This window comes from Trachymyrmex septentrionalis, unplaced genomic scaffold (genome assembly GCF_001594115.1).
Source record: "Trachymyrmex septentrionalis isolate Tsep2-gDNA-1 unplaced genomic scaffold, Tsep1.0 scaffold108, whole genome shotgun sequence".
NCBI classification, from domain to species: domain Eukaryota; kingdom Metazoa; phylum Arthropoda; class Insecta; order Hymenoptera; family Formicidae; genus Trachymyrmex; species Trachymyrmex septentrionalis.
Window position 1 is genome coordinate 96,287 of NW_017304207.1, and position 20,832 is coordinate 117,118.

The 20,832-nt window shown below is 34.2% G+C and overlaps 4 protein-coding genes across 10 annotated transcripts; 2 read left to right on the forward strand and 2 right to left on the reverse strand.

The window, feature by feature from the left end:
- Positions 1 to 977: 977 nt before the first annotated feature.
- On the forward strand, positions 978 to 4,503 carry LOC108747899 (major facilitator superfamily domain-containing protein 6). Of its 5 annotated transcripts, none has more exons than XM_018485800.1 (10): positions 978 to 1,086; positions 1,565 to 1,678; positions 1,778 to 2,136; positions 2,218 to 2,328; positions 2,415 to 2,685; positions 2,755 to 2,948; positions 3,095 to 3,417; positions 3,494 to 3,669; positions 3,753 to 3,920; positions 4,207 to 4,503. In XM_018485800.1, the coding sequence occupies exons 2-10, from the start codon at positions 1,615 to 1,617 to the stop codon at positions 4,275 to 4,277; spliced, it is 1,737 nt and encodes a 578-aa protein (XP_018341302.1). In that variant the 5' UTR covers positions 978 to 1,086; positions 1,565 to 1,614; the 3' UTR covers positions 4,278 to 4,503. The 5 variants fall into 5 exon arrangements, with proteins under 5 accessions (XP_018341302.1, XP_018341327.1, XP_018341294.1 ...); XM_018485825.1 differs by having other exon boundaries at positions 978 to 1,076; positions 3,753 to 3,924; XM_018485792.1 differs by having other exon boundaries at positions 978 to 1,076.
- A 97-nt stretch (positions 4,504 to 4,600) lies between these two features.
- On the reverse strand, positions 4,601 to 10,089 carry LOC108747888 (hamartin). The gene is made up of 15 exons (XM_018485780.1): positions 9,990 to 10,089; positions 9,320 to 9,583; positions 8,977 to 9,242; positions 8,428 to 8,658; positions 8,162 to 8,355; positions 7,970 to 8,082; positions 7,643 to 7,881; positions 7,267 to 7,575; positions 7,000 to 7,191; positions 6,643 to 6,907; positions 6,338 to 6,567; positions 6,137 to 6,262; positions 5,822 to 6,058; positions 5,576 to 5,672; positions 4,601 to 5,496 (listed from the first exon to the last, which is right to left on the reverse strand). The coding sequence occupies exons 2-15, from the start codon at positions 9,426 to 9,428 to the stop codon at positions 4,973 to 4,975; spliced, it is 3,132 nt and encodes a 1,043-aa protein (XP_018341282.1). The 5' UTR covers positions 9,429 to 9,583; positions 9,990 to 10,089; the 3' UTR covers positions 4,601 to 4,972.
- A 2,268-nt stretch (positions 10,090 to 12,357) lies between these two features.
- LOC108748041 (U3 small nucleolar RNA-associated protein 6 homolog) lies at positions 12,358 to 17,373 on the reverse strand. Of its 2 annotated transcripts, none has more exons than XM_018486003.1 (9): positions 17,183 to 17,373; positions 16,974 to 17,100; positions 15,520 to 15,672; positions 15,270 to 15,460; positions 14,959 to 15,201; positions 14,513 to 14,855; positions 13,748 to 13,930; positions 13,515 to 13,686; positions 12,358 to 13,392 (listed from the first exon to the last, which is right to left on the reverse strand). In XM_018486003.1, the coding sequence occupies exons 1-9, from the start codon at positions 17,272 to 17,274 to the stop codon at positions 13,061 to 13,063; spliced, it is 1,836 nt and encodes a 611-aa protein (XP_018341505.1). In that variant the 5' UTR covers positions 17,275 to 17,373; the 3' UTR covers positions 12,358 to 13,060. The 2 variants fall into 2 exon arrangements, with proteins under 2 accessions (XP_018341505.1, XP_018341515.1); XM_018486013.1 differs by having other exon boundaries at positions 12,788 to 13,392; positions 15,532 to 15,672.
- Positions 17,374 to 17,592: 219 nt separating this feature from the next.
- LOC108747526 lies at positions 17,593 to 20,321 on the forward strand. Of its 2 annotated transcripts, none has more exons than XM_018485089.1 (3): positions 17,593 to 17,687; positions 18,363 to 19,148; positions 19,819 to 20,321. In XM_018485089.1, exons 2-3 carry the CDS (start codon positions 18,374 to 18,376, stop codon positions 20,319 to 20,321), a joined length of 1,278 nt encoding a protein of 425 aa, XP_018340591.1. In that variant the 5' UTR covers positions 17,593 to 17,687; positions 18,363 to 18,373. The 2 variants fall into 2 exon arrangements, with proteins under 2 accessions (XP_018340591.1, XP_018340599.1); XM_018485097.1 differs by lacking the exon at positions 17,593 to 17,687 and adding an exon at positions 18,160 to 18,238.
- The last annotated feature ends 511 nt before the right edge of the window (positions 20,322 to 20,832 follow it).

Genomic DNA, 20,832 nt, shown 5'->3' on the forward strand with positions numbered 1-20,832 from the left:
GGAAGGTTTAAAAGCTCATCTCAATGAAACTTGAAGACATTAAAATTCTAAATTCTTTTTTTACAATGACTACAGGCATGATTTAATAATGAACTTTCTACTAAATCGTTTTCACTCCAAGAGAAATAAATTTATGGTGGAACCAATAGATAGCGTTTATTAGTTTAGCAGAAACGCCGCTATTTCATATTAGGCGCCTATCTCATAATAGAGGGCTTTTCTCTATATATAAGTTCGTTTTATAATTATTTCTTTTAAATTCTTCTTTTGGTATAAGATACCACGGACTCTTTATGCTCACGGATTTTAATGATAAGGAAACATTCTCGTGAAACGCGTGTGAAAAATTGTATATTATTCATACACGAGTGACGTTTGGAATTATTCCGTCTTTGTTGTTTCAACTCAAATCAAATTTAAACAAGGATAAAATGGCGCTCATAAGCGTTGTGATAATACGAGAGAGTGCACGACGTGACGTACGAATTACCGGCCTGGTAACAACACAGCTGACGGTGGTGTAATCTGAAATCCTCGCTGCAAGCAAAAAAAAAAAAATTAACAAAAACAACGGGACGATGAATGAACACGCGCGTTTGAAATGTTTGAATGTGCCGTAAACTGAATGGAACGACGTACAGTGGAACGTCTCGTAAACGCGCGCGAGACGGCACGACGCTACAACGCCGGTGGCTCGCAATTCGCAACTCGCAACCAGGAACATACGGGTAGTAAACGCATCGAGGATTGAGGAATCCTCCATTGCGTAACGGCCTCGACAGAGCGGCAAGAGAAAGAGAGAGAGAGAGAGAAAAAGAGAGGTAGAAATAGGAAAAAAAGAAGAGTAGGCTCGTTAAAACATCAGACAGCTGCTTTATCTGTGATTCGCGCGATATCGCGAAGTGCTCCTCGAGTGTGTGATACGTACGCAGCTCGATACGATCACAGTAGAACGATTGGCTTACTGAATTAGTTCAAAGTACAAGTTCGCCTGCTTGCATGGTCTTGGTTGAACGTCACGCGGGATGTTGCATCGCTCCGGAGCTCCGGTCTAGTCCGCGAAATTCGCGTCCAAGGTACGAGTAGGTACGAGTCTTATCATTCTCGTAACTGGAATGATTATCCAACGACAAGCGTTGCACGCGTTCTGAATCTTTCACGTTGATCCACCACGTTGTATTACAATACGTATGGTTCCTTAAGTACTTATCACTTTGATCAAACTTCAATTAGCTTAATCAGCGATAAGTTTCGATTTCATCTGTAAACTGTGCTCTGAGCCAATTTCGCAAATTCATTGTCCTTGATTCTAATCTTCCTTTTCATGTGTCAAATGACTAAATTAATCCATCCATGTTAACGAGATAATACAAATATTGCTTGATAAGAGTTAATAACTAATTAAAATAGTTTGATCACTTTATCTATAAACTAACATTGATCATGAAGAACGGAATATTATTGTGAGAGTTGAGAGTAATTCCACATAAAGATATCTACTTTCTAATACTATTCAAAGCATTGTGCGGTATGCAATATTATTTACTCTTTCTTTTTGTTATAGATTAATTACACAAGTCAAAAATATAATTCAAGTGACCACAAATCTAAATCATGTTGCAAAACGTGAATAAGGAACTAGCTCCTATAAAGTCACATTATTTTCTTTTCAATGCTGGTAAGTCCCAATTAAAACTCTATCCCTAAAATCACTTTAACAACTGTTGTGAAAAACGCTTCTTGTATTCTGTACTAATTATATTTGTTTTACTTACAGCGACAGGGCCAATGGTACAATTTTTACCAACAATTGGAAAGCAATTGGGCTTCTCCGCGACAGTGGTCGGTACAATATATACAGTATTACCAATTTCTGGGCTAATCGCAAAGCCACTGTTCGGAGGTTTGGCTGACAAATTTAAATTGCATAAAACCATCTTCTTGATATTCGAAGCTATACTGGCAATAGCGTTTTTCTCTATTTATTTCATTCCTGAAATAGAAAAAAATGCAAAAGTTACTTTAATCTGCGATAAAGATGTGTCATACTTAGAGATTTGTCCACAGATTGAATTCTCAAAGAAGGCGTTAAGCGCCGTAATATTAGAAAATATACACGCTAACACAGTTTGCCAGGTGTGTATAAATGTAATTTTACTTTATTATTCCTTTGTATCAAATAACTAGTATATATGAATGTAATAATTTGTGTAATAGTTGTCTTGCAAAGGAGTATCTCATGGTTTCCTAGAATTGTCTGGCAAAAATATTTCTACGAACAGCACATTCGAGTTTGGTGCAGGATTTGATGTATATCAAGATTTACTTGTAAGAAATTTATTGTGGAATTTTTTTATCTGCCTCTCAGTTACAGTAGTAACATGAGATTCTATCGTGAAAAATATAATTTGCAGACGAAGAACTGTGTGAATGTGAGACTACGTACGTTTCTCGATGACACTGCACATGTTCCAGTATGTGGGGATCAGTTGAGAACTTGGTGTACAGCAATTTGCCACAATAATAATGCGTTCAATTATCTTCTGCAAGAAGCTAAGGATTCGCAAAGTGATATGAAACATTCTACGTATCAGTTTTATTTATTTCTGTGGGCGGCTATCATCAGTTGGATTGGAATGGCTGTTGTAGTTAGCATAGCCGATGCCATCTGTTTCGATCTTCTTGGTTTGTATTATGTATTACACAGAGATAATATTGATAATTACGATTATTTCTATACGGTCCATATTTCAGGTAATGAAAGAAGGAATGATTACGGGAAACAGAAAATGTGGGGAAGCCTCGGTTTCGGTATTTTTGGTATAAGCGCAGGTTACCTGATAGATCTTTCCAGCAAGGGACAATACGAAAAAGATTATACTAGTATATTTTATATTATGCTAGTAGCCATGTTCGCCGATATTTTGGTGTCTGCAACATTGAAAAAGGTACAAAAAGCTCTAAGAGTAAGAGCTGACAAAAAGCTCTAAGCTGTAAGAGCTGAGACTAAGATAAATTGAGACTAAGCTAGAAGTTTGATACTTTTTATCAAAAGAATCCAAAATTGGCAGGTAATGGGGCAGTATTGTTACAGAAAAATCCAGAATGTTCTGCGGACGAGCCGTCGCTATTTCGGGAGCTATTAAGCGTTATCAAAGAAGGAAGGGTATTGGTATTTGCTTGGTGGTGTATAGGCGCCGGGATGTGTACAGCAGTCATTTGGAACTTTCTGTTCTGGTACAGCGAAGATATAGCAGCCACTTCTCATATTACATGGAGTAAAACTCTGCAGGGTCTGATGACCGGTGTTCAATGTTTCCTAGGAGAATTACCCTTCAACTTTGTATCAGGCAGAGTACTGAAAAAACTCGGCCACGTTAACGTCATGAGTCTTGTGTTACTTATCTATGCAATTAGGTGAAAATTAGATTTTTTATCTTACTGAATGTATAATTTATTTAAATGTTACTAAAATACCGATTTAATCCCACAGATTTATGGCATATAGCATTATATCGAATGCCTGGCTGTTTTTAATCCTTGAATTGCTCCACGGACCTTCATTTGGTTTATGTTGGCCAACGATGGTATCCTATGGTGATAAAGTAACACCATCCGGTACAAAAGCCACTATGCAAGGATTCATCGGTGCTGTTTTTGAGGGAATTGGTTAGTTTTTAATTTGATATTTTGTATACAATCGTTTACATATCTTTTAATTTGTTTCGACATAAATTTTTTATTCATTTTAGGAGTGGCAAGTGGTAGCTTCATATGTGGTTGGTTACTAGATTCTTACGGAGGTGTTGCAACATTGAGAACTTTTTCAGTAGGTGCTCTTTTGTGGCTAAGCGTCTTTTGGTTAATGCAACTCTTGCTGAGGAAGTTAAAAGCCTATCCGCTATATCGAGGCCATAATCGTGAGTATGTCGATATATATAGATATATATATAAATAATAAAGAAAAAGTTTAAATGTACCATTTTGCAATTCACATAGTGAAAAATTGCTTAAAAATGTTGAAAAGATAATCAAACACTATGGAGTCTGCATTGAAAATAATTAAATTGAGTTTTATGATATCTTGTATTTTGCATGAATCTGCAGTTCAATTTTCACTTTAATGGCCGTTTGTTTTTCTCTTGCGAATTTAAAGAAAGGAATTAATAATTCTATAATCCAATACTTCTACTGATTCTTTTTCAGATCTGGCGAATTATGCCAATCCGGATGATGCTATTCTTATGACAATAAGTCAAGAATTACAAACTTATTAGTTTAGGACAATTTTATAATATAATTTTATAATTTGGTATTTTATCCATATTTTCATTGATAAATCAATGAAAAAACTATCGCACGGTTGAAATCGAGCAAAGTTGATTTTTCACTGAATTTGTACAAATGAAAGAAATAGTTGTCCCATCGTGATACTTTGTCTTTTTGTAATATTACAAAAAATCAGTATTATATATACCATACAAAAATGTAAATTATGTCACGTCATTGTCACCGTAATATATACTTTTTTTAGAACTACGTAGTGCATTTCTTGTTAGATTTACCTTCGTGTTTTCACGCACGGATAATAATCACATAACAGAATGTTGGTATAAGACAGGTAAAATATGAAGGGTATTAATCAGGATACGTGCAGAAATTGAAATTGTCAAGCTGGTCAGCAAAATATCTCAACCATTTATTCACTGTAAATCCATTTTCTCCAAGAGCGGAGATATACCAACACTAACAAACATAGTATGCCTGTTCGAATCAGCCGATTAGCACAACTTCCTTACGAATCTCGTCTACTCTATCGATAAAAAGCTACAAATAACTTTCTTTCCATTCGTACTGCGATACTAAGTAATGATCGCAGCGCATTCGCAAATATAATCTTCAATAATAATCCCATATACCGTCTGCCGGCGGTATACGGGAGACTCACATCGCAGTAAACATTTCCGTGGCGTTAATCTTGTTTCGGCGTCGATGATCGTTGAGTGACGGAGCGTGACGGTGAGGTGGTTTGACTGCTACTCGGTATAGGTTCTATCATAGCTTGTAAATTTGGGATTTCACCCGTCGCGGTGTCGCAGCAATCGTTCATGATGATCCCGGCGCCCGGATGGATAAATGCGAGACTACCCTCGCTGGACGAAGCTAAGCTGGTTGAGAGAGGAGGAGATCGTTCCTTAGGTGATGCTGAAGAAGCGGGATTACCTATGGGCGAAGCGTTGGAATACGTCGCGGTCTCCAGTTTACCATGAAGCTCAAGTATACGGCCTTCTTGAAGAAGAATGATCTCCACTTGTGCCCGATACTTGGATTCAACGGCCTCCAATTCAGACGCGTGTTGCTCCTTTGTCTCTTGCAGGAGCCGTTGCAGATTCACCAGTTGTGTTTCCTTACGCGCGTCCTTATTTTCTACTTCACTCAAGCGTGCTTTCAGGGCTTCCAAATGTGACGATCGTGATTCCAACTGTCGCCGAACATCTACAAAAGAATTTTGATAGTACATATAATTTTTTCCTTTCGTGCAGAGTATATCATTCTCAAACTTTCAAATACTTACTGTTTAACTCTTCTGTACATGATTTCTGAATCTGCGCTGTTTCTTGCTTGGTTGTCGGTGAGAAAGTACTTGCGTTTTCTTCTAATCTTAATTGCGCCTGCAGGAAAAAGATACGGATTATATATGCGCCATTATATTCCCATAATATACAGTAAAAATATTAATATTTGCCAGATAATTCTTTCAATTTAAATTTTTATTAATCAAGTTTGTTAACATAATTTCTTAATTTGAAGAATAAATTACCTCTCCTAAAAGCACAAACTTTTTTTGCATAGTATCTACAATGTTTTCCAATTCCTTGCCACGGTCCGCAGCCTTCAATGCTGCCTTAAGCTGGTGCCCTGCGTTGAAAAGTTCCGCCTCGACAGAACGAAGTTGTTGCTGCGATTCAGTCGTCTTCTTTTGTTCGTTTTTTAATTCCAATTCTAGATTCTCTAGGCGATCTCTGAACGCATGGCTTTGTCGTTGTTCTTCGATGCACTATGTATGTAATAAGTGATTAATTTCTTCCAATATTTTTTTCTTTTCTGTAAATATTTTTGAAAATAAAGTAAATACTTTAGTTTGCCAATGATGCATAACTTCTTTATATTGTTCCTCAGTCTGATGGGCTTCCCTCTTATTGTGCTCCAATTGCGCTTTCAATTCTTCCACTTCTCTTTCGACCATTTTTAAACGCTCTGTCTGTAAGGCAAATAATATCAAATCCATCAACAGTCACATAAAAGTTTAATATTGTGTATAAAAATATAAACAGACCAAAGCAAGATTATGCTCTTCCGAAGCTCGCGAGTCTCTTAATTTACCGAGCAGACGTCGATTACGCTCAGCATGTACTTCCCGTCGCTGTCGTTCAAATTGCAGTTGCATTTGCATGAGTTGAAGTGACTGATTAGCACAAGTTGGATCTATACCATCGTCTTCTGCTACATCTTCTTCCGTATCCTCCTCCCCTTTCTTTTTTTGTTTCTGCCTGGTACCGTTTGTTCCTAAAAGAAACTAGTATTTCACTTCACTTACCAGAGACACGTGCTATTACATGTTATAGATTACTTCATATTTACTCGTTTTATTAGAAAAGCTATTCGTTCTCGTGCAAGCCTCAATATATCGATCGAGCATGCTAATTGGCGACATTCTCGAATCCGAACTTTCTTGACTAAAGTTTTGATTGTTCTGATCTAACATTCCTAGCAGCAGATGCTCGTATGGAAATAAATCACACGTTTGACTGCCAGTATCCTCGCGTCCCTTTGCTTGATCCGTCACGTCTTCGCTATAACATTTCTTCTGCATTTCCATGTCCGGACAAGATCTGGAGTGTCGAATCTGTGCATGTAAACATTTTTTACATTCCTGCTACAATGCAAAACATTACATGCAATAATCTTTGAAAATCTTCGAATTCTTCGATACTTCACTTTGTGCGTTACGTTTGAATTTGAATCTTCAATTGGGAAATGGCATTGAGAGTACAATCGAAGATAAATCTTTTGCGATAAATGGGATAGAGTGCCATACGTGTTCCTCTCGCTTCGTGCTTCAGATTGCGCTTCAACATACTTTGGCATTTCGACTGCTCCATTTCCGTGTGAACTGACAATCTCCAATACCTATGTTAGAATATTATTAGGTACTACATCATGTCTGTATTTATTCAATACAGGATATCAGTAAATTGCTCAAACCTCTTGATCTTCTTGCCAAGAATCATTCTTCCCGTTTTGACTTATAGCCATTTCTAAGAGCCTTCCATTTTCTTCGCTATTACTCAATGATTTTTGCGACTGAAAAACATTTTGTCTGTCTACCATAATCTTATTTAGTCTATTCGAAAGAAATCCATGTGTATTTACTGCAATGTCTGCACTTTTTATTCCGGAATTTACAGAGGTCGGCGTTGATGGCCGAGAAGATGTGCCATTGCCCAACGCATTTAGAGCACGCACTGCGCTGGATCCCAGAGGCGTTTGTCTCGTTGATATTTTTCGTAAATCCTGTATAAAGTATAGTGTACACTTTCGAACGTAAAAGAAGGCAATATGTTAATAACTTTTTGTATACCTTAACAGGAGTTGTTTCGGGGGTAGCTTCTATAGCAGCCTCGGGCGGGGAAGTGCCACTTCTATTGTTATTAGGCGTCGGCGGAGCAGAGCGTGGCTCATGAGATGCGTTTTGTGCCGGGCTATGCGGTGGCACTGTCATGCTCGGTGACCAAAACGCATCATCTTCCCCATTACTAGTCTCTACGGTCGTTACTCCGCCACAAATGTTTATCGGTGCGCAAGTGATGGAAGATTGATCTGTAGATGCATAAACAAAGTCATCATTTTTTATCATTCTTCAGAAAAGAAAAACATAGGTATGAAGATGATAATTAAGAATGCTGACCAAGAGGTGGAGTGCACCGAGAGTTAACTACTGCTAAAATTTCCTCCCGACATTTGTCTAATGTAAAACGACCACATTCTATCACAATATCGTGATGTTCCATTTTTTTCCACCTGCGACGCAACAAAAAAGAAGCAACAATGATTTAGACAACACTGTATGACACAAAATATATTTAGTATATATGTATACCTAGTGGCTGAAATTTCTGCATCCTTAGATGCTGTAACAAGAGAAGGATGCATACGCACAGAATCCAACATTGGTCTAATAGTATGAGTAAATGTAGCCAATTGATCACGTTGAACATATTGTTGCTTCAGGTATGATATAAAATTGCAAGGATACATCGCGTACAGTCTATGAAATAAGCTGTATAATCCTACCTATAACCAATGGTAAGGTAAATAGTTTACGTTAACGTCATGACACTTGTAAAAGTGATCGCAAATATTCACCTGCAAATGTATGAGGTACAAATGGTCCTTGTCGATGACATTTGGTACTGTGGTTGAAGTAAAGGGGGTAGAAGGAGAAAGTAAGGATTGATGATGATGATAATAAGAGGCCAAGCGGCCGAATACCTCAAATATTTCTGGTAGATATGGCCCTAGAGCAGCTGGTAACATTGGTAACAACATTACTAACAGAAGAAGGGCACTCATAAGTGGTAATATATCTGTCTCCACCTTAAAAAATACAATCTTGTAAAATAGTATGTATGCACTTAATTTCTTCCAATACTTAAAGCGTTATTTTTAAATCAAATATACATATATATATATTCTAAATGTAAAATTTTTAATTAACTCACATTAATCATCGACATATAAAAATTATATATATATATACAGTATATAAATTATATGCATCTTAAGTGAATTCACACTTATGTTAAAACAAAAATGCAGAGAGTTGACAAATTAATTTTATAAGTTTCATGCGTATCTACATCAATAAATATATGTGTGTACATAAAAAAGAGAAATAATAAAGAAATATATTACCTTAAGTAATTTTAGTAGATCCCTGAATAAAGCATGACTGGCTAGCTTGTATAACCAAGTAGGCTGACGTCTGGCTATATGCCCAAGCAGCGTGAGTGCATGTAATCTCTGCCCACTATTGCCAGGTTTTGAAAGAATGTCTGACAAACGATCTAACAGATGTTTATCATGCGGATCTCGTACACCTGCTAATACTTCTGCTGTCCTCGAAGAATTTGTAGAAAGATAATAATCCAACAATCCATTTACCAGCCAATTGTCTTTTGCTGTAAATGATCCAATGTAGATTAAAAACAATCATATTATATCACTAACACTACAAAAACGCATGTGTATTACTCACTGCATAAGAAATGATCATGGAATACTTTTTTGGTCTCTTCGACCTCCCCAAGTTTATTCGATTCCAGTAAGTAAAACAGATCGGCGACGCCTGCAGGACCGACACTCATTTTGACTTGCGGCTTGACTCAAAAGATTCCTACTCTCTCATGGTCCTTCGATCAGGCGGTGGAAGCAAAAATCGGTTCGGCAACAACGCTCTGAGCCATCAGTCGTCTGTCACGCAAGACAGGCATTGTCTGCAGCGATGGGGATGCCAAGGTGCCTACGGGAAAGAAAATATACCATGTGAGAAGCAGAGGATCGCAGGACAATCCTGAGATCTCATTGTGTCAGCAGTCGCGGCTACCAGCGATTAGTGTCCGCAAATCGCTGATCGCGGGAGTCGAGTCGAACGACACGTCGGTTTGACTACTCCATGCGAGGACCACATGTCGCGACAAGGTCGTACGATCATCTGGGCGAACTGTCAGCACGCATACATCTTTTACCCACTGCACGACACTCGACGGGAAAGCTTGTCGGTCCTGTTCCGCGTAACCGCAAAACTGTCAGTCGCCTCGACGACCGGTCGCGTGATAAACTCTGTGGCATGCGTGCATCCACGACATCGGACAAATCCTGGCGACAAGACTCGCGCCTATTGGAGAAAATCAACCAAAGCAACTCACCCGAATCTCATCGAGCACCTCCACAGGCAAATTCCTGGAGTTCTATGGCGACTGGCGAGCTCGGGTGGTGGGACTGGTGGGAAAACCTCCATATATCTTCTTCAGGGTCTCCTTGGTGCTGCCATCTCACCGCTGCACGTCGTCTAGCATAAACTTTCGCATGTCTAGATAAGAGAATCTCTGTCGTCGCATATCGAATTGTCATATTTATCTCACAAATTTTTTTATCCGATCGATAATTCGAATTACAAAATTTAACGATTTATATAATTTTCGGAATTCTTTTTTTTTCATTAAGTAAAGTCAAATGTAATAAGGTTCGCCATGGCATTCGATAACCCAATAGAAAAATTTTTCTTCTGGGGACAAGGTTTGTCATTAGCTGAAATTCCTAAAAGATACGTTTTCCCATTGGATATCGGAAAATAGTAATTGAAAGTTTATATGAAAATTAAAAATTAGGACTAGATTCCGATTAACTTAACATGCGGTTAATCTAATTATTGGTAGAGTTTAGAACATTTCAAACTATATATATTTTATACTATATAATTATAACTATATTATTATTTCTACTTTAATTTTTTCACATATTGCAAATAACACACACACACAAAATAAAATATAATACTTTCTTAACAAAATAATATTTATATGATAATTTAATAATAGAATAATAGATAACTTGATTAGCGATCAATTCAAGCGGTAAAATTGCTTAGAGTAAAATTTCTTAATGTATAATTATCATTATTCCTAATATAATTTTTTTTTCGATATGTAAACAAAAAATTAATAATTCAATTCTAAAAATATCTTAACAAAATAGTATATGTACAAATTATATCAATTATATCAATCGGCAGAGATACTTAATACAAAATTTTTAACTGTATAATTCATATTTTTCCTATAATATAAATTTTTGTATATATATATATGTTAAGCAACAAAAAGTTCTATCAAAGTCAATAAAATAATACAAATAAGAACATGATAATAGCTGATCAAATCAAGTCTAAATTTGATTAAAGTCACTCTTTCAATCAATTCAGGAAAATGTTATGAGACTGATTCAAAATGAGAGGATAATTACAATAATAATCTCACTTTACTATATATCTTCACTATATATTTCTGCAATCATTCGTTGCGTTACGTTATTGTGTAAATTCATGTAAATTTTTAAAATATGTATTTAATTTTAAATATTGAAAAAATACGCTCGTTTAATTCTTTTTAACATATAAAACATCATATAAAAAGTCGAATTCATAATTTGATATACTAGAAAAAAACAATTAAAAGTAACATTTCTAATGTTAGATAATTTGTTACCTCGAAACAGTTACAAAAGTATACGCTTGGTTTGACCAACAATGATTTATTTACAATACTAACTGAAGAAGTAACTCCTAAAGATCATTTTGATACAAACTTGAGCAAAAATGCTAAGAGAAACATCTATACTGGGTTCAACATATCATTATAACTTCCATAGGGTGCATCAGGTATTTGAGGACACTCACATATGTGCCTGTCAAGTTTTCGCAGCAAGTTTTTTTATTTTTTTTTATTTTCAGATCATAAATGGAGGACAATAAGTTGACTCATAAAATGAAAAGATACGCTGTTATTGTCGCTATACACGCGAATCACAACGATCTTGAAATCTCCCAATTTTTGAAATTCGCCCGATCGTTTGTTCACAAAGTTCGTTGAGAGTTAGAAGCATCTGATGGCAATGTAGAAAGTGTTGCCAAGCGCAAAAACATAAGGCACATTCAGAGTTAGAACATCACACTTTGTGCAGCAAATCCAGGGCATTACTGATGAAGACCCTTCAAAGTCCATAAGGGCCATATCGAGAGACCTTCAAGTTTCTGAATGCACAATCCGTCGCATTGTGTCCACGAAGATAACCGGTACAAGTCCTACGTGATGCGCAAAGGTCAGTTTATGTCGGCACAAACTCGAGAACAGCGATTCATCCGGGCACAACGACTTTTAAACAAGTTAAAACATCCTGAAATCCTGGATATGTTCTGGTTTTATTCTGACGAAAAAAATGTTGACCAGGATCAAAAAATAAACCGACAAAATGATAGGTGGCTGTGTGCGGATTCTTCAGATGTTCCTCATGTTATGTACCCAAAGTTTCCGGCAACTGTTATGGTTTTGGGAGTGGTGAGCAATGAAGGACACGTCATGCCATCCCACTTCTTTCCTCAAGGACTTCGGATGAATGCTGCTGCCTACATTGAAGTTTTGGAAGCTGTTGTGAAACCCTGGATAGATAGCATGCATGGTGAGAGGCTATACGTATTCCAGGACTCTGCTTCTTCACATAAAGCTATGACGATGCAAGATTAGATGTCCGAGAATCTGCATAATCACATCACCCCAAACATATGGCCACCTAGCTCCCCAGATCTTAATCCTTTGGATTACTACGTATGGGGCGTTGTTGAACAGGAGACCAATAAACATCCCCATAATACGCTTGATTCCCTAAGAGCAGCTATTACCAGAGTAATGACGCATATGGACAAGGATTATTTGATTCGGGCATGCAAACGTTTCCGGCACAGAATTGAAGCTGTTATTATCGCTGAAGATAATTTTATCGATATAATTATAAATTTAACTGTATAGCCTACAAGTCACTTAGTTTGCTGTAAAAATTTCATTAAAATATAATAAGTTTTCTAAGAAATATACAAATTTTAAAGTTTAGTTTTAAAGTCAATATGTCCTCAAATACCTGACTCACCCACCCTGTATACTGTTTGATAATTAACTTGACTTCTTGTAGATAAAACTTGCTTAAATGCAATTAGAATTTATACATAAAAAATAACATCTGTACACATAAAAAAATTGTCTCCTTCAAAAGTAACTTTTCGTGGAAGATCTCAGATGTATATCTTAAACATTTACCGAAACTCAATATTACTCTATTAATTACAAATAACGCAAGTTGGGGCAGTAATTTTATGTATACAATACGAGCACGCAATGCATACATATCGCGCTTGATTGATATATGTACATAATGCTCACGATCGGCATCATTTTATGGAATCAGGTTTCGCTATGATCAGGCCGTAATCTCGAATAAAGGAATATGTTAAGCTAGAATCTAACGTTTTGACTGCTCGCTCATAGATATCGCTGGCTTTCTTTGGTTCTCCGTACTGCATCTCATATTTGATGTAATCTAACCAGATGGACGTATCGTGAGTCCCGAAGTGCATTAATGCCATTTCATAAGGTCGCCGCACGTACTTCAGCACGATCTCCGGCTGTATGAGCTCCAGCGAGATCATCTTCTTGTGGAATTCCAACGAAGTAAGAGGTTGAAGGTAAAGATCGTCATACGCCTTGCGAGCTGCACGAATGCCTGAGAAAAAGCAAAAATAGATACAGATATCGTAGAAAAATCATTTCTCATATTAATATATAATACTTAAATTTTGATAATAAGAGGGCGAAGTAAAAAAAATGTGTAATTAATATAATTACCTTTCGTTAAAACAAGCCATTCAAGCCATGAAACCTTAACATCTTTAGCGATTAACGGATACTTTAGAGCCGCTTGATAGCTCTCTTCGACCTCATCCCAACTTTTTAGCTGAGCATGCAAGAATCGTAGTTTCCATAAGGGTAACGCTTTCTCGCCAAATTTGTCCGTCACCTAATTGATAAAATTCTCAATATCGGCAAGTTCAAATATTGACAGTTGCAAAATTTTTTACCTCTGGAAATATAGCATACGCTTCCTTCTCCAAATCACATTGCAACAAATGATTAAGCCGCGCGTGCCAAATACCGACGCTATTAGGTAGAACTTCAGTCGCTCCTTGTATTACTTCGTCCAGTTTTTTTCGCATGCCTTCATCGTCTTTGTTCGACTCCTTGTCGGCGTTCAATATATCAATCTGAATGCAATAATCATTTTTATATATTTTACGAAAGAGAGAAACAAAAATGTTACTCATTATTTCTAAATATCCTTTGAATTAAAAAGATTTCAATCTGATAGGTATTTTAATTGTAAAAAATTCAACATCAAAAAAGTATAGGTTCTAATAATAATAATCAACAAATCTGCCGAGAACCGACACTAATTGCAGTTACGAATTACAATCACGATGTTAGCGATACGCTGACAACAAAAACGCATTTCAAGCGATTGAACAGAACAACGTCTTTATATAATACAATAATTTATTTATTATTTAAAGTATTAATACTGAGGAGAACTCAAAACTCGGATCGAAACGTTTATTATATTTGTGCATCAGATAGTAAAATTATAATTCGCAACTACAACTAGCATCGGCTCTCAGCAGATTTTTTAACGGTTATTAAAAAATTCAAGTAAACATTCTCAAAATAAATATATAGGAACTATTTGAAAAAAAATTTAGATATATGAATTATAATCAAGTTTAAGCAAGTATTATTTATAATTACTAAATTGTATATACTATAAATATTACGGAAATGTTGATACAAACCCAGCGTAGATAATGTTCCTCTTTTAGTTTTTTCACCCGATGAGCCTGCATCAAGGCGGTTTTCAAGAGTTTTCTTTTCAAATTTGGTAATAATCGTAGATCGCGATTAATTTCCAGTAAGCATTCTATGTACAACGACCAGATTTCTGCAGTTTTGAATTTCTTTATAGCAGTCTGGTATACTTCGTTGCACGATGTGATGCGAGCCCTCAGAGATTTTTGGTCAGCATTCTCCGATTCCGTCGCCGTGTCACTGATGACTGGTTGCGCTAAGCCTTGCAATTCACGACGCGCCAAGGTATCCCACATTAAAGGCTCATGAGCATACTCTCGAATCATATCGCTATAATTAAATTATATCTTCAATTTTTAATTATCGTGAATAATCACGTTTAACAAGTTTACTATATATATAGTGACACATATGAATATATATATATATATACCAAATGATTTTTAGCTGCAATGGCTTGGTGTTATCGTGTTCATTTGTGATATTAAGCAACGCTATTATAAATTTAATATCCTTAATACGATCAAAAGCCTGTTGATAAATAAAGAATGCCGTTTTCAATGGAACTGGAATTTCGCTATCATTTGTTGTCGGTACTGGATCAATGTGGCCTTCCTGGTTTTCAGAGTTTTCAGCATTAACAGAAGTTGTCGCAAAGCGATTATCCAATTCGAGTCTATAAAAAGAAATGCATTTTAACTAAGTGATTGCAAAAGATTATTGAGAAATACACTTTGTACTTACTTGAAAGCATCAGTATATAACAATTGAGAATTAGGATGAATCTGTAAACCTCTAAGGAGATACTGCCGTGCGCTATGCTTATTCTTATTCTCCTCCAATTCCCAATACGCTGCTATGTGCCAGCATTTTGGCTTATCTCTATGTACTTGCAGCATTCTGCCTAACATATGATTGATATTGCTATGGAAGTGCTATGGAAATAAATAATGCATTAAGTCATACAAGTACAATGAGATGACACTCTACTTACTTCGCTACCTACCACATGCTTACAAAACTTCATATAAGCAACCCAAAATCGAATATCATCTTGAAATTTAGATATCGCCTCTTTATACAAGTTATTTATTTTATTAGTTACACCAAAGTCGATGACCGACCTCTTTAGAGTGATATCATATTTCTAAAAAAAAATATTTTAGAGTGCGTATAATTACTTATATCTATATATAATATTTATAAAGGAGTTAGTATACATTTTAGGCGATTTGAGGAGCACGCAGAGATCGTTAACGCAATAAATTAATAGAAATTGATCGATAAATAAATATTTACATCCTACGTAGAAAAAAACAGAAAAGTATATAAAGATAAGTACCATGGTAAGACAAATATTATACTTATTAAAAAGACATCATAATTTCCTTCATTATTTTCTCTTTGAAATCTCTCTATTTATCTTGTAATTTCTCTATTTATTTTGAAATCTCTCTCTCTTTTTCTCTCTCTCTCTCTCTCTCTCTCTATTTATTTCTACTATTTATGTTATAAAAATAATATCATTATAAATAGTAGAGAGCGCCTAGAATCGAAAGTTAGATGTTTTAAATAATATAATATTCTTGGTTCATGAATTTTTTTCTACCATTATTTTTATTATTATCTTTGTCGTTGTTATTATTATATAGGGTGTCCTAAAATAATCGCCAAATATTTTATGAGCAGGTAGAGCAGACTAAACTAAGTCAAAAAGTCCTTTATCATTTTATAATTTTTGCAATAGAAAATTTTTATTCAGTCTTATCTTAGAATAAAAATAGCAAATTGCTCTGCAGAAAAGATATTACATTTTCTTACAATGTCATCCCCTATTTTTTTTTTTATTTACGAAAGTGTATAATATTACAGATTTTGAATAAAAATTAATTTTTCAAAGTTAAATGTCAATTTTTCAAAATAAAGAATGCTTATTTTTATAAGTTTTAAAATTGTAAGATTTTATGTCTCAAACTTAAGTATTTAAATTAAAAAAATTTGTTGGCATATATTTTTTTTTATGAAAATATCAACTTCAAACTTTATTTTCCTTTTTTAATTATTAGATTTCAATGAATTGATCAAGTTATAAATTTCTGAATGTACCACTATCATATTCACATTTGTTTACATTTTTGCAAAAATAAAAAATTTAAACAATAGATTTGTTAAATTATATATAAATCTTTAATTTAGAACAGTCAAGAAAGCTACATGAATTTTTAAATATTTTTTAAACCACTTAATCCATTAAAACAAATATGCCAGATAATGACTCCTATATATACTTAGCGAGTACTAAAAAACATACATGATGAGGGTTAACTACAATTTTCGAATTCAGCAAGTAAAATTGTGAACACAAAAAAATAACAATCCCTGCGCGCTCCCCAAATCGCTTAAAATATATCAACTCTTTATATGACAGAGTTTGGATATAGTACTCACATCCCTTCGTTGCTTGATCAATTTTAGAAGATCCATTTCATACTGTATGTATCGAAGGTAGTCTTCCTTAGTTTTTGTATGTCGTTGAATTTTATACTCATATTCTTTGAGTTTCTTGGCAATGCTCCTGAAAATATAATAAACATCAACATTTGAAGATCATCCAATTCTCAAAGGCATGCACATAACCTAAATTTATGTTCATTTACCGAATCTCTTTTTTATCAAAGAGCTTGAACTTCTCCATTTTCTCCAGCTCCGGGATCATGTCCTGACATCGTTTCTCCACGAACTCCGCCATTTCTTGAGAATATTAGAAAACACTTAGAATAATCCAACGAAAAATTACACACAGAAAACATCTGCAAGTGAACGCGAGCACAAGTCCGTACAAGTTTCGTTTCGTTGCCGTTATATCGATGGGCACCGGTGGTTGGCGAAATGGGGCGAAAATAAACGACAATGCGTTCAGAAACGTCAGAAACGTAAACTTAGCTCTCGAGCGAAATTGGAGCCTTGCAACGTTCGATTGGTGCATCTCTCTCGATTCTCGAAAAGTCGATGACTTGATCATGCGCTTTCCGAACATGAATAAATAAATGATGCAGTTTCGGAACACACGAAAGAAATCCTGGTTTCCTAACCTCTAATTTGAGTTTTCCACGTGAAGATATAAACATATAATACATTACGAATACTCCGATAAAAGAATTGGTAAGAAACATTTATGTATTCTGAAAATAAATTTGAATTTTTTAATGCGAACTAATGTTTACGTTTTTAAATTATTAACCTATTGCGAGGAGGAATTTATTTTTACAAAATGCACGATACTTAATTTTGTACATAGCTGAATTAAAATTTGATAATTTAATGAAATAATTTTGATAATTATACCGTTTAACCCTGAACATCTCAAAAATCAATCAATTTTATTAAATAATTTTATTAAAATTGGAAGCCAGATAGCTCAATTGAATAATTAGTAAAATTTATAAATATCTGCATTGCAAAATTTAACAATGCACAAATTCGTCAATTCAATACAAGTATTTATGAATTCATACAATATTTAAGGGTAACATATAATTACTTTGAAATAAAAGCGGTGTTGCATTGTATAAGTTCATTAAAAAAGGAAAACTTTTATAAATTTAAAAGAATTTAAAAGTTTAGAACATTAGAATTTGATAATGCAAGGTTTTGAATATCAAAGTATATATTTTGATTAATCGAGTCAAGAATTAGACCAAAAAATTCATAAGGTAAGAATTGTTAAGAATTAAATATACGTAATAAATATATAAAATTTTAAAACTCATACAGAAATTCAAACGCTTTTTAATAAATTCAAACAAATAACCTTAAATAATTATGCTTTTTTGCCAGTGCAAGAAAAAATGACCAGATTTGCAAGAGCAAAAGGATCCAAAGCTTCAAACGAGAGATTACCAAATGAGGCTACACCATGGAATGTAATGAAACAGCAAATAGAAGAGAACAAAAATAAACCTTTAGAGAAGAAAAAGTCAGCAAAGGAATTATTAAAAGAACATGAAGACTTCTTTAATGATAGCACTAATGAAAATACTCAGGAATGGGCAGAATTTGAAGATAATAGATCCAAGTTTGACAAAAAAAAACATAAGAATTCAAATTCAAATTCAAAAAGAAATTTCGTGAAAAATTCTGAAAATAACGTAACATCTGAAAGTAATGTGAAAGAATCACAAAAAACAGAAGAAAAAATTGAAACAGATAGGAAGACAACTAAATTTTCTAACAAAAAGAAAAAGAAGCAAGACATTAATAATATAATTTCGGTATCTAGTGAAAAAAATTCTGCACAAGAATTGAATACTCCACAAGATACACATTTCAATTATGTTGTGTTGAGCAAACGACAGAAACGGAATCAGAAAAGAAAATTAGAAATGTCTAACGATGGGTCTAAAAGGTTTAAGAAGGATGTCTCTGGCAAAAATAGTAATATACACACAAGAGAGGAAAAAATTAAGAAAAAGGGAGAATATAAAAGAAGAAAGCCAGATGCTGGTGTCACCAAAATAATAATCAATGGTGTAGAAACTGAAATTGTCATGTATGATAGATTTCCTGTTAAAAAAGAAGATGCAGAAAGATTGGCAGAACTTAAACAGAAGATGATAATGAAGGGTAAGTACACAATCATATTAATATACGATAGTACAGTTCTAATTTTAAATTCTATAAGAATTTATAAAAAAATTTAAAATTAATAAATAATAATAAGGCTTTGTAAGTATAAAACAATATATACAAAAGAAGGGCAAAGAGTCAGTAATGTAGTAATAAACTTTAATTAAAATTCAATCATAAATTATAAAACAAAAAAACAAACGTTTCGACTCCGCTCAAGTCATTTTCAATGTTGCGATAATATTAAAACATCGCTATAAAAATATCTATGGTATTACATTCTTCATATCGCGTAGTGTCTTGCGAGTCAGTTATACAGAATTCAAAGTAGTCAAAAAAATATTCTAGAAACGTGACCGTGAACAAAACATTAATACTTGATACAAGCGAATTAATAATATATATATAATATAATCGTGTACCTTGTCAATATCGGTAAAAATGTTGAGAGTCCATTAATAAAAAAAAGAGAGAATAAAAAAATAACTTTGATTTTTCTTTATATATTTTTTCAAATTTTTTAAATATAGAAATTGAGAAATTTTACTTAAGAATCTAAATTTCAGAGTCCTTAGATTTAATTAAAATATTTTGCACCGATAATAATAAAATATTAAAAACTTCCATTCCAAAATATAACATTTGTATTGCATCTTATCTTATTTAGGTATACCAAAATCTGAAGTGGATTTAGCGATGAAGCTGGAAAGGCGTAAGGCTGAGAAAGCTTTGGCACGAATCAGGAAATTCGTCTGCTTCAATTGTCGCAAATCTGGACATAATCTATCTGATTGTCCTGAGCTTGATCGCAGTGAGGCCTGCACAGGCATCTGTTTCAAATGTGGTTCAACAGAACACACTCACTTTGAATGCAAAGTTAACAAGGATTCCACCTATAGATACGCAAAGTGCTTCATTTGCCGCGAGCAAGGTCATATTGCTATGCAATGCCCTGATAATCCCAAAGGAGTTTATCCTCATGGTGGTTGTTGCAAAATTTGCGGAGCTGTGGAACACTTAAAGAAGGATTGTCCTGATTTAGTGAATGCCAAGGAAGATAACATCGTTACAGTGGAAAAAATGGATAATTCTGCCATAGAATCTTTACAGGAAGATACAAAAGGGAAATGTGAGAGTAATAAATCAAAAAATAAGATAATTAAATTTTAGGCGCAATAATGTTAAAGTATCCTGTATATAAATATTGAATATTAAAAGAAATATGAGAAAGAAAAAAAGATGCACTGAGAGAGGAGAGAGGGGGGGGGGAGGAGGGAAAAGAGATAACTAAAGAGAATAATAAATGAATCGTTTTCTCAAATTGAACAATTTAAACAGAATTATTCATTGTAGACGCAGGCAAAAAATAAGGGAGGCTATTTTGATGTATGTACATTTTAATCGCAATGCATATAATAATGTGAATGCATATAAATATCTCTATACAAATTGTAGCTGCACTTCATTTAGAATTTTAATTTGAAAAATATATATACACATAAGTTTTTGTTGTATGTATTTCTCAAATCAAGCAACCTGTATTTTATATATATATATATATATATATATATATATATACACACATATATAATACAGGTATTTAATTATATATATATATATATATACATATATGTATAATACAAAATGCTTTAAACATCGCATATTTTCTCTTGTAGTCTAA

Excerpts from the sequence above, each read along its gene's own strand:
- LOC108747899 (XM_018485800.1), top strand. The coding sequence starts at position 1,615 with ATGTTGCAAAACGTGAATAAGGAACTAGCTCCTATAAAGTCACATTAT. Across the intron at positions 1,679-1,777 it reads TTATTTTCTTTTCAATGCTG|CGACAGGGCCAATGGTACAA; the intron begins GTAAGTCCCAAT and ends TTTTACTTACAG. Across the intron at positions 2,329-2,414 it reads ATGTATATCAAGATTTACTT|ACGAAGAACTGTGTGAATGT; the intron begins GTAAGAAATTTA and ends TATAATTTGCAG.
- LOC108747526 (XM_018485089.1), top strand. The coding sequence starts at position 18,374 with ATGACCAGATTTGCAAGAGCAAAAGGATCCAAAGCTTCAAACGAGAGA. Across the intron at positions 19,149-19,818 it reads ACAGAAGATGATAATGAAGG|GTATACCAAAATCTGAAGTG; the intron begins GTAAGTACACAA and ends TATCTTATTTAG.
- LOC108748041 (XM_018486003.1), bottom strand. The coding sequence starts at position 17,274 with ATGGCGGAGTTCGTGGAGAAACGATGTCAGGACATGATCCCGGAGCTG. Across the intron at positions 15,202-15,269 it reads TTATATACTGATGCTTTCAA|ACTCGAATTGGATAATCGCT; the intron begins GTAAGTACAAAG and ends TTCTTTTTATAG. Across the intron at positions 13,393-13,514 it reads ATGGCTTGTTTTAACGAAAG|GCATTCGTGCAGCTCGCAAG; the intron begins GTAATTATATTA and ends GCTTTTTCTCAG.
- LOC108747888 (XM_018485780.1), bottom strand. The coding sequence starts at position 9,428 with ATGAGTGTCGGTCCTGCAGGCGTCGCCGATCTGTTTTACTTACTGGAA. Across the intron at positions 7,882-7,969 it reads TCGGTGCACTCCACCTCTTG|ATCAATCTTCCATCACTTGC; the intron begins GTCAGCATTCTT and ends ATGCATCTACAG. Across the intron at positions 7,576-7,642 it reads CCGAAACAACTCCTGTTAAG|GATTTACGAAAAATATCAAC; the intron begins GTATACAAAAAG and ends TACTTTATACAG.